General features: G+C 43.2%; 1 protein-coding gene across 1 annotated transcript in view; it reads right to left on the bottom strand.

The window, feature by feature from the left end:
• The window catches only part of LOC124005384 (phosphatidylinositol 3,4,5-trisphosphate 5-phosphatase 2A-like), a 71,691-nt gene that overhangs the window by 34,204 nt on the left and 19,584 nt on the right, over positions 1–17,903 (bottom strand). The window contains 5 exon segments of the mRNA XM_046314585.1: positions 215–305; positions 388–534; positions 2,062–2,146; positions 10,550–10,694; positions 15,845–15,908. Of these exon segments, the coding sequence (XP_046170541.1) occupies positions 215–305; positions 388–534; positions 2,062–2,146; positions 10,550–10,694; positions 15,845–15,908 (532 nt within the window).

The following is a 17,903-nucleotide window of genomic DNA, read 5'->3' as shown; positions in this document are numbered from 1 at the left end:
CAGAGTCATACATTTCACCTCACCATCTGTCTCTTGTGTGCACACACACACACACACACACACACACACACACACACACACACACACACACACACACACACACACACACACACACACACACACACACACACACACACACACACACACACACACACACACACACACACACACACACACACACACACACACACACAAGGTAGAAAAAGTAGAGTACCTGCTGTATCATCTTGGACACCATGAAGGCACTCTGTTGGTCAAACACCTTGGACAGGATCTCCAGTCCAGACAGAACCTTATCCACCTCCCTACACACACCCACAGATAGTTTTTTGAGTGTGTGTGTGTGTCTGTGAGAGAGAACATTGTGTGTATGTGTGTGTGTCTCACCCATTGAGGCGTTTGCAGGAGGACACCAGTGTCTTGTTGAGGTGGGGCAGAGAGCTGGCTCCCTGTTTGACAGCCTGCAGGTCCAGAGCGTAGCTTCCCTTCAGATACTCATGGGAAATGGTGCTCAGGCCGTTAGCAGCAGGGACGCTAAAGTAGGACGGAACAACATCACAATCCGTGTCAGTAGAACAGACACGGGTCTTAAATCCTCTGGATTTTCCTTACTGGATTTGGCCTTGTGGTGAGTATAGAACACTGGAGACCATAGGGGGAGGGGGCAGAGGGGGACTGGCCTTGTGGTGAGTATAGAACACTGGAGACCATGGGGGTGGTGAGAGGGGGACTGGCCTTGTGGTGAGTATAGAACACTGGAGACCATGGGGGGGGGCAGAGGGGGACTGGCCTTGTGGTGAGTATAGAACACTGGAGACCATGGGGGGCAGAGGGGGACTGGCCTTGTGGTGAGTATAGAACACTGGAGACCATGGGGGGCAGAGGGGGACTGGCCTTGTGGTGAGTATAGAACACTGGAGACCATGGGGGGCAGAGGGGGACTGGCCTTGTGGTGAGTATAGAACACTGGAGACCATGGGGGAGGCAGAGGGGGACTGGCCTTTTGGTGAGTATAGAACACTGGAGACCATGGGGGGCAGAGGGGGACTGGCCTTTTGGTGAGTATAGAACACTGGAGACCATGGGGGACTGGCCTTGTGGTGAGTATAGAACACTGGAGACCTTGGGGGGGGCTGGCCTTGTGGTGAGTATAGAACACTGGAGACCATGGGGGGGGGCAGAGGGGACTGGCCTTGTGGTGAGTATAGAACACTGAAGACCATGGGGGGCGGAGGGGGACTGGCCTTGTGGTGAGTATAGAACACTGGAGACCATGGGGGGCCAGAGTGGGACTGGCCTTGTGGTGAGTATAGAACACTGAAGACCATGGGGAGGCAGAGGGAGACTGGCCTTGTGGTGAGTATAGAACACTGAAGACCATGGGGGGCAGAGGGGGACTGGCCTTGTGGTGAGTATAGAACAATGGAGACCATGGGGGGGGGGCAGAGGGGGACTGGCCTTGTGGTGAGTATAGAACACTGGAGACCATGGGAGGGGCATAGGGGGACTGGCCTTGTGGTGAGTATAGAACACTGAAGAAGACAGGACAACAACTTTCCAAAGTCACAGATTTCCTCAGGATCAGACGGCTGCTGACTCACTGTCTAAGTAAGACAAACTACACACACACGGTGTCTGTGGAGTCTCTCACACACACACACACACACACACACACACACACACACACACACACACACACACACACACACACACACACACACACACACACACACACACACACACACACACACACACACACACACACACACACACATCCTCTCTGAGCTGTGTGGCTTTAAACAGGATGTTGTCTTCCTATCTGAGGAGATGAGGAGGGGGGGGGTGTGAAGGGCAGGAGGGTAAGAGAAGATAAAGAGAACAGGGAAGAGAGGGGAAGAGTTCTTGAGGGTTGTTCTAGGCCCTGAACAGACTTACTGAATCTCTACAACCAGCATCAGTTGGTAGGCAGTTGATCACATTTAAGACCCACCTTTTACTAGGGCCAGGAGTTTTACCAGGTCCCACAAAATTGTGTGTGTGTGTTTGTTCTGTGTGCCGTACCTGTCGGTTGGTGTCTCCGGGGCGGAGCCTGTAGGTGTTGTGGAGGCGGAACGAGGAGGAAGGGGCGGCTTCTCATCTTCCCCATCTGACCAATCACATAGAGAGAGTTAACACTTGACCAATCAGAGAAAGAGACAGAAAGAGATGGCGTGAGAGATGGAGCGAGAGAAAGAGTGAGAGATGGAGCGAGAGAAAGAGTGAGAGATGGAGCGAGAGAAAGAGTGAGAGATGGAGCGAGAGAAAGAGACAGAAAGAGATGGAGCGAGAGACAGACAAAGAGATAGTCTTTCAGAGCGTTCAGTCAGTCCACTGACATCCCTATCAGATCACAGCTCAATCAATCTACCTGAAAAGAGCAATGCTCAAATCATGAGGCATCACAAAGCCAAAGGAACTGAGTAACATTAAGAAATGCTATAGATGGATGGAATGCAGTTTGGAAAACCTACCAAAAAAACAATTAGGCAACAACAAATTCAATCCCTTTCAGACAACTTCCTGGACAAAAGGTTTCACTGTAATAGTGAAGGTGTAGAAAGTCTAAACAGTATATTTCACCTCTCAGCTTCCCTGTCAAATCTAAAAATCTCAAATAGAAAACCGAAGAAAATGAACAATAATGACAAAATGGTTTGATGAAGAATCCAAAAATCTAAGAAAGAAATTGAGAAACCTGTTCAACCAAAAACATAGAGACCCGGAAAACCTGAGTCTACGCCTTCACTATGGTGAAACACTAAAACAATACAGAAATACACTACGGGGAAAAAAGGAACAGTCAGAAATCAGCTGAACTGAAGAATACATAGAATCTAACCACTTCTGGGAAAATTGGAAATCTCTCAAATAGTTATCTATCCAAAACAGAGATGTGTGGATAAACCACTTCTCCAATCTTTTTGACTCTATAACAAAGAACATGTAACATTGTAAACATGATTGGGGGGCATGTAGCATTGAAACATATGATTGGGGGGCATGTAGCATTGTAAACATATGATTGGGGGGGCATGTAGCATTGTAAACATATGATTGGGGGGCATGTAGCATTGTAAACATATGATTGGGGGGGCATGTAGCATTGTAAACATATGATTGGGGGGACATGTAGCATTGTAAACATATGATTCTAAACATGATTGGGGGGGCATGTAACATTGTAAACATATGATTCTAAACATATGATTGGGGGCATGTAACATTGTAAACATATGATGGGGGGGCATGTAACATTGTAAACATATGATTGTAAACATATGATTGGGGGGCATGTAACATTGTAAACATATGATTCTAAACATATGATTGGGGGGCATGTAACATTGTAAACATATGATTCTAAACATATGATTGGGGGACATGTAGCATTGTAAACATATGATTGGGGGGGGCATGTAACATTGTAAACATATGATTCTAAACATATGATTGGGGGGGACATGTAGCATTGTAAACATATGATTGGGGGGGGACATGTAGCATTGTAAACATATGATTCTAAACATATGATTGGGGGGGCATGTAGCATTGTAAACATATGATTCTAAACATATGATTGGGGGGACATGTAACATTGTAAACATATGATTCTAAACATATGATTGGGGGGGCATGTAACATTGTAAACATATGATTCTAAACATATGATTGGGGGGGGCATGTAACATTGTAAACATATGATTCTAAACATATGATTGGGGGGGACATGTAGCATTGTAAACATATGATTGGGGGGTAGCATTGTAAACATATGATTCTAAACATATGATTGGGGGGGAGCAAACATTGTAAACATGATTCTAAACATATGATTGGGGGGCATGTAACATTGTAAACATATGATTCTAAACATATGATTGGGGGCATGTAACATTGTAAACATATGATTCTAAACATATGATTGGGGGGTAACATGTAAACATTGTAAACATTGTAAACATATGATTCTAAACATATGATTGGGGGCATGTAACATTGTAAACATATGATGGGGGGGGGCATGTAACATTGTAAATATATGATTCTAAACATATGATTGGGGGCATGTAACATTGTAAACATATGATTGGGGGGGCATGTAACATTGTAAACATATGATTGGGGGGGCATGTAACATTGTAAACATATGATTGGGGGGGGCATGTAACATTGTAAACATATGATTCTAAACATATGATTGGGGGGCATGTAACATTGTAAACATATGATTGGGGGGGACATGTAGCATTGTAAACATATGATTCTAAACATATGATTGGGGGGACATGTAGCATTGTAAACATATGATTCTAAACATATGATTGGGGGGCATGTAACATTGTAAACATATGATTCTAAACATATGATTGGGGGGCATGTAACATTGTAAACATATGATTCTAAACATATGATTGGGGGGCATGTAACATTGTAAACATATGATTCTAAACATATGATTGGGGGGCATGTAACATTGTAAACATATGATTCTAAACATATGATTGGGGGCATGTAGCATTGTAAACATATGATTCTAAACATATGATTGGGGGGGCATGTAACATTGTAAACATATGATTCTAAACATATGATTGGGGGGGCATGTAACATTGTAAACATATGATTGGGGGGCATGTAACATTGTAAACATATGATTCTAAACATATGATTGGGGGGGCATGTAGCATTGTAAACATATGATTGGGGGGCATGTAACATTGTAAACATATGATTCTAAACATATGATTGGGGGGCATGTAACATTGTAAACATATGATTGGGGGGCATGTAACATTGTAAACATATGATTCTAAACATATGATTGGGGGGCATGTAACATTGTAAACATATGATTCTAAACATATGATTGGGGGCATGTAGCATTGTAAACATATGATTCTAAACATATGATTGGGGGGCATGTAACATTGTAAACATATGATTCTAAACATATGATTGGGGGGCATGTAACATTGTAAACATATGATGGGGGGCATGTAACATTGTAAACATATGATTGGGGGGCATGTAACATTGTAAACATATGATTGGGGGTGTAACATTGTAAACATATGATTCTAAACATATGATTGGGGGGACATGTAGCATTGTAAACATATGATTCTAAACATATGATTGGGGGGCATGTAACATTGTAAACATATGATTGGGGGGGCATGTAACATTGTAAACATATGATTGGGGGCATGTAACATTGTAAACATATGATTCTAAACATATGATTGGGGGGACATGTAGCATTGTAAACATATGATTGGGGGGCATGTAACATTGTAAACATATGATTGGGGGCATGTAACATTGTAAACATATGATTGGGGGGGGGCATGTAACATTGTAAACATATGATTGGGGGGGGCATGTAACATTGTAAACATATGATTCTAAACATATGATTGGGGGGCATGTAACATTGTAAACATATGATTCTAAACATATGATTGGGGGCATGTAACATTGTAAACATATGATTGGGGGGCATGTAACATTGTAAACATATGATTCTAAACATATGATTGGGGGGCATGTAACATTGTAAACATATGATTCTAAACATATGATTGGGGGGCATGTAACATTGTAAACATATGATTGGGGGGGCATGTAACATTGTAAACATATGATTCTAAACATATGATTGGGGGGCATGTAACATTGTAAACATATGATGGGGGGCAAACATTGTAAACATATGATTCTAAACATATGATTGGGGGGCATGTAACATTGTAAACATATGATGGGGGGGGGGGGGCATGTAACATTGTAAACATATGATTCTAAACATATGATTGGGGGGGCATGTAACATTGTAAACATATGATTCTAAACATATGATTGGGGGGGCATGTAACATTGTAAACATATGATTCTAAACATATGATTGGGGGGGCATGTAACATTGTAAACATATGATTCTAAACATATGATTGGGGGGCATGTAACATTGTAAACATATGATGGGGGGGGGGCATGTAACATTGTAAACATATGATTCTAAACATATGATTGGGGGGGCATGTAACATTGTAAACATATGATTCTAAACATATGATTGGGGGGCATGTAGCATTGTAAACATATGATTCTAAACATATGATTGGGGGTGCATGTAACATTGTAAACATATGATGGGGGGGCATGTAACATTGTAAACATATGATGGGGGGGGCATGTAACATTGTAAACATATGATTCTAAACATATGATTGGGGGGCATGTAACATTGTAAACATATGATTCTAAACATATGATTGGGGGGCATGTAACATTGTAAACATATGATTCTAAACATATGATTGGGGGGCATGTAACATTGTAAACATATGATGGGGGGGCATGTAACATTGTAAACATATGATTGGGGGTGCATGTAACATTGTAAACATATGATTCTAAACATATGATTGGGGGGCATGTAACATTGTAAACATATGATGGGGGGGGCATGTAACATTGTAGACATATGATTCTAAACATATGATTGGGGGGGGCATGTAGCATTGTAAACATATGATTGGGGGGGACATGTAGCATTGTAAACATATGATTCTAAACATATGATTGGGGGCATGTAACATTGTAAACATATGATTCTAAACATATGATTGGGGGCATGTAACATTGTAAACATATGATTCTAAACATATGATGGGGGTGTAACATTGTAAACATATGATTCTAAACATATGATTGGGGGGCATGTAACATTGTAAACATATGATTGGGGGGGGGCATGTAGCATTGTAAACATATGATTCTAAACATATGATTGGGGGGCATGTAACATTGTAAACATATGATTCTAAACATATGATTGGGGGTGCATGTAACATTGTAAACATATGATTGGGGGGCATGTAGCATTGTAAACATATGATTCTAAACATATGATTGGGGGGCATGTAACATTGTAAACATATGATTCTAAACATATGATTGGGGGGCATGTAACATTGTAAACATATGATTGGGGGGGCATGTAACATTGTAAACATATGATTGGGGGGCATGTAGCATTGTAAACATATGATTCTAAACATATGATTGGGGGTGCATGTAACATTGTAAACATATGATTCTAAACATATGATTGGGGGCATGTAACATTGTAAACATATGATTCTAAACATATGATTGGGGGGCATGTAACATTGTAAACATATGATTCTAAACATATGATTGGGGGGCATGTAACATTGTAAACATATGATTGGGGGCATGTAGCATTGTAAACATATGATTCTAAACATATGATTGGGGGGCATGTAGCATTGTAAACATATGATTCTAAACATATGATTGGGGGCATGTAACATTGTAAACATATGATTGGGGGGCATGTAGCATTGTAAACATATGATTCTAAACATATGATTGGGGGGGACATGTAGCATTGTAAACATATGATTCTAAACATATGATTGGGGGGCATGTAGCATTGTAAACATATGATTCTAAACATATGATTGGGGGGCATGTAACATTGTAAACATATGATTCTAAACATATGATTGGGGGGCATGTAACATTGTAAACATATGATTCTAAACATATGATTGGGGGGGGGGGCATGTAACATTGTAAACATATGATTGGGGGGCATGTAGCATTGTAAACATATGATTCTAAACATATGATTGGGGGGGCATGTAACATTGTAAACATATGATGGGGGGGCATGTAACATTGTAGACATATGATTCTAAACATATGATTGGGGGCATGTAACATTGTAAACATATGATTGGGGGGCATGTAACATTGTAAACATATGATTGGGGGGCATGTAACATTGTAAACATATGATTGGGGGCATGTAACATTGTAAACATATGATTGGGGGGGCATGTAACATTGTAAACATATGATTGGGGGCATGTAGCATTGTAAACATATGATTCTAAACATATGATTGGGGGCATGTAACATTGTAAACATATGATGGGGGGGCATGTAACATTGTAGACATATGATTCTAAACATATGATTGGGGGGCATGTAACATTGTAAACATATGATTGGGGGCATGTAACATTGTAAACATATGATTGGGGGGCATGTAACATTGTAAACATATGATTCATAACATTGTAAACATATGATTGGGGGCATGTAACATTGTAAACATATGATTGGGGGGGCATGTAGCATTGTAAACATATGATTCTAAACATATGATTGGGGGGCATGTAACATTGTAAACATATGATGGGGGGGGGGGCATGTAACATTGTAGACATATGATTCTAAACATATGATTGGGGGGTAACATTGTAACATTGTAAACATATGATTGGGGGTGGCATGTAACATTGTAAACATATGATTGGGGGGGCATGTAACATTGTAAACATATGATTGGGGGTGCATGTAACATTGTAGACATATGATTCTAAACATATGATGGGGGGGGCATGTAACATTGTAAGTCGCTCTGGATAAGAGCGTCTGCTAAATGACTTAAATGTAAATGTAAATGTAAATAAAGAGCAAAAACATATACATGATCAAATACAAATCTTAGAATCAACTATTAGAGACTACCAGAACCCACTGGATTCTCCAATTACATTTAATGAACTACGGGACATAATACAAACGTTCCAACCCAAAAAGGCCTGTGGTGTTGATGGTTCCTCAATGAAATGATCAAATATACAGACAACAAATTCCAATTGGCTATACTTAAACTCTTTAACATCATCCTTAACTCTGGCATCTTCCCCAATATTTGGAACCAAGGACTGATCACCCCAATCCACAAAAGTGGAGACAAATTTGACCCCAATAAGTACCGGGGGAAATGTGAAAACAGCAACCTTGGGAAAATCCTCTGCATTATTATTAACCGTAGACGCGTACATTTCCTCAGTGAAAACAATGTACTGAGCAAATGTCAAATTGGCTTTCTACCAAATTACCGTACGACTGACCACGTATTCACCCTGCACACCGTAATTGACAAATAAATCAAAACAAAAGCAAAGTCTTTTCACACTTTGTTGATTTCCATAAAGCTTTTGACTCAATTTGGCCTGAGGGTCTGCTATACTGGTCACCTCCCAAAGCAAACACCCCCTTTGGCCGCTTTTCCTTCCAGTTCTCTGCTGCCAATGACTGTAACGAATTGCAAAAATCACTGAAGTTGGAGACTTATATCTCCTTCACTAACTTTAAGTGTCAGCTGACAGAGCAGCTTACCGATCGCTGCAGCTGTACACAGCCCATCTGTAAATAACCCACCCAACCAACTACCTACCTCGTCCCCATATTTGTTTTTTGTTTTTCAGCTCATTTGCACACCAGTATTTCTACTTGCACAGCCCCATCTGCATATCTATCACTCCAGTGTAAATTGCTAAATTGATTTGCCACTATAGGCCTATTTATTGCCTTACCTCCCTAATCTTACTACATTTGCACAGACTGCACATATATTTTTCTATTGTGTTATTGACTGTACGTTTATTTATCCCATGTGTAACTCCATGTTGTTGTTTTTGTCGCACTGCTTTGCTTTATCCTGGATAGGTCGCAGTTGAACATGAGAACTTGTTCTCAACTGACCTTCCTGGTTAAATAAAGGTTAAATATATATATATTTTTAAATAAATAAATACAAATTGATGGAAAGTGGTGTTGGGGGGGAAAACATACAACATGTACACAAACAAGTGTTAAAGTTGTCAAAAACTTTCTTTCCACAGGGCCAGGGGGTGAGAGACAGGGATGCAGCTTAAGCCCCACCCTCTTCAACACATATATATGAATTGGCTTCACCCTACTAGAATCTGAAGTCAAATGTCTACTGATGATCTGGTGCTTCTGTCCCCAACCAAGGAGGGCCTACAGCAGCACCTGGCACAGATTCTGCCAGACCTGGGGCCTAACAGTAAATCTCAGTAAGAGACAAATAATGGTGTTACAAAAAAGGTCCAGTTACCAGGACCATAAATACAAATTCTATCTAGACACCATTGCCCTTGAGCACACACAAACAAATATACATACCTCGGCCTAAACATCAGCACCACGGGTAACTTCCACAAAGCTGTAAAGAAGCTGAGAAATGAGGCCAGAAGGGCCTTCTACGCTAACAAAAGGAACATCAAATTCAACATCCAAATTAGGATCTGGCTAAAAATACTCAGTTATAGAACCAATTGCCCGTTATGGTTGTGAGGTCTGGGGTCCGCTCACCGACCAAGAATTCACAAAATGTGGCAAAAACACCAAATAATGCATGCAGAGCAGAATCGGGCCGATGCCCGCTAATTATAAAATCCAGAAAATAAATTCTACAACCACCTAAAAGGAAGCGATTCCCAAACCTTTAATAAAAACGCCATCACCTACAGAAGAGCCCCCTAAGCAAGCTGGTCCTGGGGCTCTGTTCACAAACACAGACAGACCCCTAGGACAGCAACACAATAAGACAAAAACCAATATCGGTCATCTCAATGTTGCTAAACTCTTTTGGGTGTACCTGAGTAGTCCCTGTCCTCTGGGATGCTCTCCTCTCTGTCTACGGGGTACAGTAGAGTGCTGACCAGTCCCTGGCTGGGCTGGAGGTACAACAGGACCAGCTCTGGGAGGCTCTTAAACCGCTTCGGCTGCACCCCCTGAGACGTCTGAGAGAGGGAGAGAGGAGCAGGAGAGAGAGTAGGCACTTCAAAGAAATACACTGGTGCAGAGACACGTCACACTCTGGACAGCACGTTCAGAATAAAGCTGGGTAGGTAGGTAGGTAGTAGATTGGTTGGTAGGTAGTTAGGTAGGTAGGTTGAAGATTGGTTGGTTGATAGGTAGGTATGTATGTAGGTAGGTACTAGATTGGTAGGTCGGTAGTAGATTGGTAGCTAGGTAGTAGTTTGTTTGTTAGGTAGGTATTTGATGGCTTGATAGTTAGGCAGCTAAGTAGTAGGTAGGTAGGTAGGTAGGTAGGTAGGTAGGTAGGTAGGTAGGTAGGTAGGTAGGTAGGTAGGTAGGTAGGTAGGTAGAAGATTGATTGGTTGGTAGTAGATTGGTAGGTAGGTAGGTAGGTAGGTAGATTGGTAGGTAGGTAGATTAGTAGGTACTAGATTCGTAGGTACTAGATTGGTAGGTAGGTATGTAGGAGATTGGTAGGTAGGTACTAGATTGGTAGGTAGGTCTTAGAATAAAGCTGGGTAGGTAGCATATTGGTTGGTAGCTAGATAGGTAGGTTCCAGTTTGGTAGAAGAGTAGGTAGTAGATTGGTAGGTAGCAGTTCGGTAGGTAGGAAGGTAGAAGAGTAGGTAGTAGATTGGTAGGTAGGTAGGTAGGTAGGTAGGTAGGTAGGTAGGTAGGTAGGTAGGTAGGTAGGTAGGTAGGTAGGCAGGCAGTAGTTTGGTGGGTAGGTAGTAGATTGGTAAGTTTGGTAGGTAGGTACAGTGAGGGAAAAAAGTATTTGATCCCCTGCTGATGTTGTACGTTTGCCCACTGACAAAGAAATGATCAGTCTATCATTTTAACGGTAGGTTTATTTGAACAGTGAGAGACAGAATAACAACAAAAAAATCCAGAAAAACACATGTCAAAAATGTTATAAATTGATTTGCATTTTAATAAGGGAAATAATTACTTGTACCCCTCTGCAAAACATTACTTAGTACTTGGTGGCAAAACCCTTGTTGACAATCACAGAGGTCAGACGTTTCTTGTAGTTGGCCACCAGGTTTGCACACATCTCAGGAGGGATTTTGTCCCACTCCCCTTTGCAGCTCTTCTCCACGTCATTAAGGTTGAGGCTGACGTTTGGCAACTCAAACCTTCAGCTCCCTCCACAGATTTTCTATGGGATTAAGGTCTGGAGACTGGCTAGGCCACTCCAGGTCCTTAATGTGCTTCTTCTTGAGCCACTCCTTTGTTGCCTTGGCTGTGTGTTTTGGGTCATTGTCATGCTGGAATACCCATTCACGACCCATTTTCAATGCCCTGGCTGAGGGAAGGAGGTTCTCACCCAAGATTTGATGATACATGGCCCCGTCCATTGTCCCTTTGATGCAGTGACGTTGTCCTGTCCCCTTAGTAGAAAAACACCCCCAAAGCATAATGTTTCCACCTCCATGTTTGATGGTGGGGATGGTCTTCTTGGGGTCATAGGCAGCATTCCTCCTCCTCCAAACACGACGACTTGAGTGGATGCCAAAGAGCTTCATTTTGGACTTATCTGACCACAACACTTTCACCCAGTTGTCCTCTGAATCATTCAGATGTTCATTGGCAAACTTCAGAAGGGCATGTGTATGTGCTTTCTTGAGCAGGGAGACCTTGCGGGCGCTGCAGGATTTCAGTCCTTCACGGCGTAGAGTGTTACCAATTGTTTTCTTGGTGACTATGGTCCCAGCTGCCTTGAGATCATTGACAAGATCCTCCTGTGTAGTTCTGGGCTGATTCCTCACCGTTCTCATGATCATTGCAACTCCACGAGGTGAGATCCTGCATGGAGCCCCAGGCCGAGGGAGATTGACAGTTGTTTTGTGTTTCTTCCATTTGTGAATAATCGCACCAACTGTTGGCACCTTCTCACCAAGCTGCTTGGCGATGGTCTTGTGGCCCATTCCAGCCTTGTGTAGGTCTACAATCTTGTACCTGACATCCTTGGAGAGCCCGTTGGTCTTGGCCATGGTGTTGAGTTTGGAATCTGATTGATTGATTGCTTCTGTGGATAGGTGTCTTTTATACAGGTAACAAACTGAGATTAGGAGCACTCCCTTTAAGAGTGTGCTCCTAATCTCAGCTCGTTACCTGTATAAAAGACACCTGGGAGTAGATTGGTAGGTAGATAGTAGATGGTAGATTGGTAGGTAGATACAGTGCCTTGCGAAAGTATTCGGCCCCCTTGAACTTTGCGACCTTTTGCCACATTTCAGGCTTAAAACATAAAGATATAAAACTGTATTTTTTTGTGAAGAATCAACAACAAGTGGGACACAATCATGAAGTGGAATGACATTTATTGGATATTTCAAACTTTTTTAACAAATCAAAAACTGAAAAATTGGGCGTGTAAAATTATTCAGCCCCCTTAAGTTAATTAATATGTTGTAGCACCACATTTTGCTGTGATTACAGCTGTAAGTCGCTTGGGGTATGTCTATCAGTTTTGCACATCGAGAGACTGAATTTTTTTCAGTTTTCAGTTCTTTCCACAGATTCTCGATTGGATTCACGTCTGGACTTTGACTTGGCCATTCTAACACCTGGATATGTTTGTTTTTGAACCATTCCATTGTAGATTTTGCTTTATGTTTTGGATCATTGTCTTGTTGGAAGACAAATCTCCGTCCCAGTCTCAGGTCTTTTGCAGACTCCATCAGGTTTTCTTCCAGAATGGTCCTGTATTTGGCTCCATCCATCTTCCCATCAATTTTAACCATCTTCCCTGTCCCTGCTGAAGAAAAGCAGGCCCAAACCATGATGCTGCCACCACCATGTTTGACAGTGGGGATGGTGTGTTCAGGGTGATGAGCTGTGTTGCTTTTACGCCAAACATAACATTTTGCATTGTTGCCAAAAAGTTCAATTTTGGTTTCATCTGACCAGAGCACCTTCTTCCACATGTTTGGTGTGTCTCCCAGGTGGCTTGTGGCAAACTTTAAACAACACTTTTTATGGATATCTGTAAGAAATGGCTTTCTTCTTGCCACTCTTCCATAAAGGCCAGATTTGTGCAATATACGACTGATTGTTGTCCTATGGACAGTCTCCCACCTCAGCTGTAGATCTCTGCACTTCATCCAGAGTGATCATGGGCCTCTTGGCTGCATCTCTGATCAGTCTTCTCCTTGTATGAGCTGAAAGTTTAGAGGGACGGCCAGGTCTTGGTAGATTTGCAGTGGTCTGATACTCCTTCCATTTCAATATTATCGCTTGCACAGTGCTCCTTGGGATGTTTAAAGCTTGGGAAATCTTTTTGTATCCAAATCCGGCTTTAAACTTCTTCACAACAGTATCTCGGACCTGCCTGGTGTGTTCCTTGTTCTTCATGAAGCTCTCTACGCATTTAACGGACCTCTGAGACTATCACAGTGCAGGTGCATTTATACGGAGACTTGATTACACACAGGTGGATTGTATTTATCATCATTAGTCATTTAGGTCAACATTGGATCATTCAGAGATCCTCACTGAACTTCTGGAGAGAGTTTGCTGCACTGAAAGTAAAGGGGCTGAATAATTTTGCAAGCCCAATTTTTCAGTTTTTGATTTGTTAAAAAAGTTTGAAATATCCAATAAATGTCGTTCCACTTCATGATTGTGTCCCACTTGTTGATTCTTCACAAAAAAAATAGTTTTATATCTTTATGTTTGAAGCCTGGAATGTGGCAAAAGGTCGCAAAGTTCAAGGGGACCGAATACTTTCACAAGGCACTGTAGTGGATTGGTAGGTAGGTAGATAGTAGATTGGTAGGTAGATAGTAGATTGGTAGGTAGATAGTAGATTGGTAGGTAGATAGTAGATTGGTAGGTAGATAGTAGATTGGTAGGTAGATAGTAGATTGGTAGGCAGATAGTAGATTGGTAGGTAGATAGTAGATTGGTAGGTAGATAGTAGATTGGTAGGTAGATAGTAGATTGGTAGGTAGATAGTAGATTGGTAGGTAGATAGTAGATTGGTAGGTAGATAGTAGATTGGTAGGTAGATAGTAGATTGGTAGGTAGATAGTAGATTGGTAGGTAGATAGTAGATTGGTAGGTAGATAGTAGATGGTAGATTGGTATGTAGATAGTAGACTGGTAGGTAGATAGTAGATTGGTAGGTAGATCGTAGATTGTTAGGCAGATCGTAGATTGTTAGGTAGATAGTAGAATGGTATGTAGGTAGTAGAATGGTATGTAGGTAGTAGATTGGTATGTAGATCGTAGATTGTTAGGTAGATCGTAGATTGTTAGGTAGATCGTAGATTGTTAGGTAGATCGTAGATTGATCTTGGTAGCTCAGTGTCTGAATGTGCACCATCCCGTTCTGTTCATTGATATGTGTTGGAGGGTTTACAGTGGGAGGCTGTAAAACCTTAAGGCTCTCAACTGTCAATGGGGGTGGAGCCTGGCAGCCACATTCACTCTGTTTCAGTGATGTTTCATTGAACTGAAGTCTTGGTAAACCAAATTATTTGGTGAAGCGAAACAAAAGTGAAACAGAGAAATCAGTGTGGATTCCAGGCAAAGGGACCAGGAGTGTGTGTGTGGGGGGGGGGGTATTATGATATGTGAGTGCGTGTTGTGGGGGGATTGGAGACTCTTCCAGCTGCTAGACACAGAACACAAAGAGACTGCTGTGTGTTTGTGTGCATGCGTGTGTGTGCATGTGTGTGTCAGCTCAGAGCCAACACCAGCACCAGAGCCTGCCAGTTCCTACTGATCCAGACACACAGCATACAGTGGGGCAAAAAAGTATTTAGTCAGCCACCAATTGTGCAAGTTCTCCCACTTAAAAATATGAGGCCTGTAATTTTCATCATAGGTACACTTCAACTATGACAGACAAAATGAGAAAAAAAAATCCAGAAAATCACATTGTAGGATTTTTAATGAATTTCTTTGCAAATTATGGTGGAAAATAAAGTATTTGGTCACCTATAGTTAAAGGGTACCTATGATGAAAATTACAGGCCTCTCATCTTTTTAAGTGGGAGAACTTGCACAATTGGTGGCTGACTAAATACTTTTTTGCCCCACTGTATACACACTAGATATGCAAAGAAAGAAATACCAACTCACACCCATTGGTGTGTATGGAGGTGGTGTATAATTGTACCTGGACTGCCAAGAATCCCTCTTCATCTGGGAGAACCCTATAGGTGTGGACATGCTTCTGAAACCTAGAGAGGAAGGAGAAATGAGAGAGAAAGGAGAGAGAGAGAGAAAGAGAAAGGAGAGAGAGAGAAAGGGGGAGAGGAAGGAGAGAGAAAGGAGAGAGAGAGAAAGGGGGAGAGGAAGGAGAGAGAAAGGAGAGAGAGAGAAAGGGGGAGAGGAAGGAGAGAGAGAGAAAGGGGGAGAGGAAGGAGAGAGAGAGAAAGGGGGAGAGGAAGGAGAGAGAGAGAAAGGGGGAGAGGAAGGAGAGAGAGAGAAAGGGGGAGAGGAAGGAGAGAGAAAGGAGAGAGAGGGGGGGAGAGGAAGGAGAGAGAGAGAAAGGGGAGAGGAAGGAGAGAGAGAGAAAGGGGGAGAGGAAGGAGAGAGAGAGAGCGGGAGAGGAAGGAGAGAGAGAGAGCAGAAGGAGAGAAAGGAGAGAGCGGGAGAGGAAGGAGAGAGAGAGAGCAGGAGAGGAAGGAGAGAGAGAGAGAAAGGAGAGAGAGAAAGGAGAGAGAGAGAGCGGGAGAGGAAGGAAAGAGAGAGAGCGGAAGGAGAGAGAGAGAGGGAGAGGAAGGAGAGAGCGGGAGAGGAAGGAGAGAGCGGGAGAGGAAGGAGAGAGAGAGAGAAAGGAGAGAGAGAGCGGGAGAGGAAGGAGAGAGAGAAAGGAGAGAGAGAGAGCGGGAGAGGAAGGAGAGAGAGAAAGGAGAGAGAGAGAGAGGGAGAGGAAGGAGAGAGAGAGAAAGGAGAAGGAGAGAGGGAGAGGAAGGAGAGAGAGAGAAAGGAGAGAGAGAGCGGGAGAGGAAGGAGAGAGAGAGAGCAGGAGAGGAAGGAGAGAGAGAGAGCGGAAGGAGAGAGAGAGAGAGGGAGAGGAAGGAGAGAGCGGGAGAGGAAGGAGAGAGAGAGAGAAAGGAGAGAGAGAGCGGGAGAGAAAGGAGAGAGAGAAAGGAGAGAGAGAGAGGGAGAGGAAGGAGAGAGAGAGAGAAAGGAGAGAGAGAGCGGGAGAGGAAGGAGAGAGAGAGAGAAAGGAGAGAGAGAGCGGGAGAGGAAGGAGAGAGAGAGAGAGAAAGGAGAGAGAGAGAGAAAGGAGAGAGAGAGAGAGCGGGAGAGGAAGGAGAGAGAGAGAGAGCGGGAGAGGAAGGAGAGAGAGAGAGAGAAGGAGGGAGAAATGAGAGAGAGAGAGAGAGAGAAAGGAGAGAGAGAGAAGGAGAGAGAGAGAAATGAGAGAGAGAGAAAGGAGAGAGAGCGGGAGAGGAAGGAGAGAGAGAGAGAGAGAGAGAGAGAGAAAGGAGAGAGAGAGAGAGAGGAGAGGGAGAGAGAGAGAGAAGAGAGAGAGAGAGAGAGAGAGAGAGAGGGAGAGAGAGAGAGAGAGAGAGAGAGAGAGAGCGGGAGAGAAAGGAGAGAGAGAGAGAGAGAAAGGAGAGAGAGAGAAGAGAGAAAGAGCGGGAGAGGAAGGAGAGAGAGAGAGAGAGGAAGGAGAGAGAGAGAGAGAGAGAGCGGAAGGAGAGAGAGAGAGAGCGGAAGGAGAGGGAGAGGAAGGAGAGGGAGCGGAAGGAGAGGAAGGAGAGAGAGAGAGAGCGGGAGAGGAAGGAGAGAGAGAGAGAGCGGAAGGAGAGAGAGAGAGAGCGGAAGGAGAGAGAGAGAGAGCGGAAGGAGAGGGAGAGGAAGGAGAGGGAGCGGAAGGAGAGGAAGGAGAGAGAGAGAGCGGGAGAGGAAGGAGAGAGAGAGAGCGGGAGAGGAAGGAGAGAGAGAGAGCGGGAGAGGAAGGAGAGAGAGAGAGCGGGAGAGGAAGGAGAGAGAGAGAGCGGGAGAGGAAGGAGAGAGAGAGAGCGGGAGAGGAAGGAGAGAGAGAGAGAGGGAGAGGAAGGAGAGAGAGAGAGAGGAAGGGGGAGAGGAAGGAGAGAGAGAGAGAGAGAGAAAGGGGAGAGAAAGGAGGGAGAGAGAGAGAGAGAGGGGAAGGAGAGAGCGAGAGGGAGAGGAAGGAGAGAGAGAGAAGGAGAGAGAGAGGAAGGAGAGAGAGAGGAAGG

The sequence above is a fragment of the Oncorhynchus gorbuscha genome, linkage group LG19, assembly GCF_021184085.1.
Source record: "Oncorhynchus gorbuscha isolate QuinsamMale2020 ecotype Even-year linkage group LG19, OgorEven_v1.0, whole genome shotgun sequence".
NCBI lineage: Eukaryota > Metazoa > Chordata > Actinopteri > Salmoniformes > Salmonidae > Oncorhynchus > Oncorhynchus gorbuscha.
This window is presented reverse-complemented; position numbering and strand designations above follow the sequence as displayed.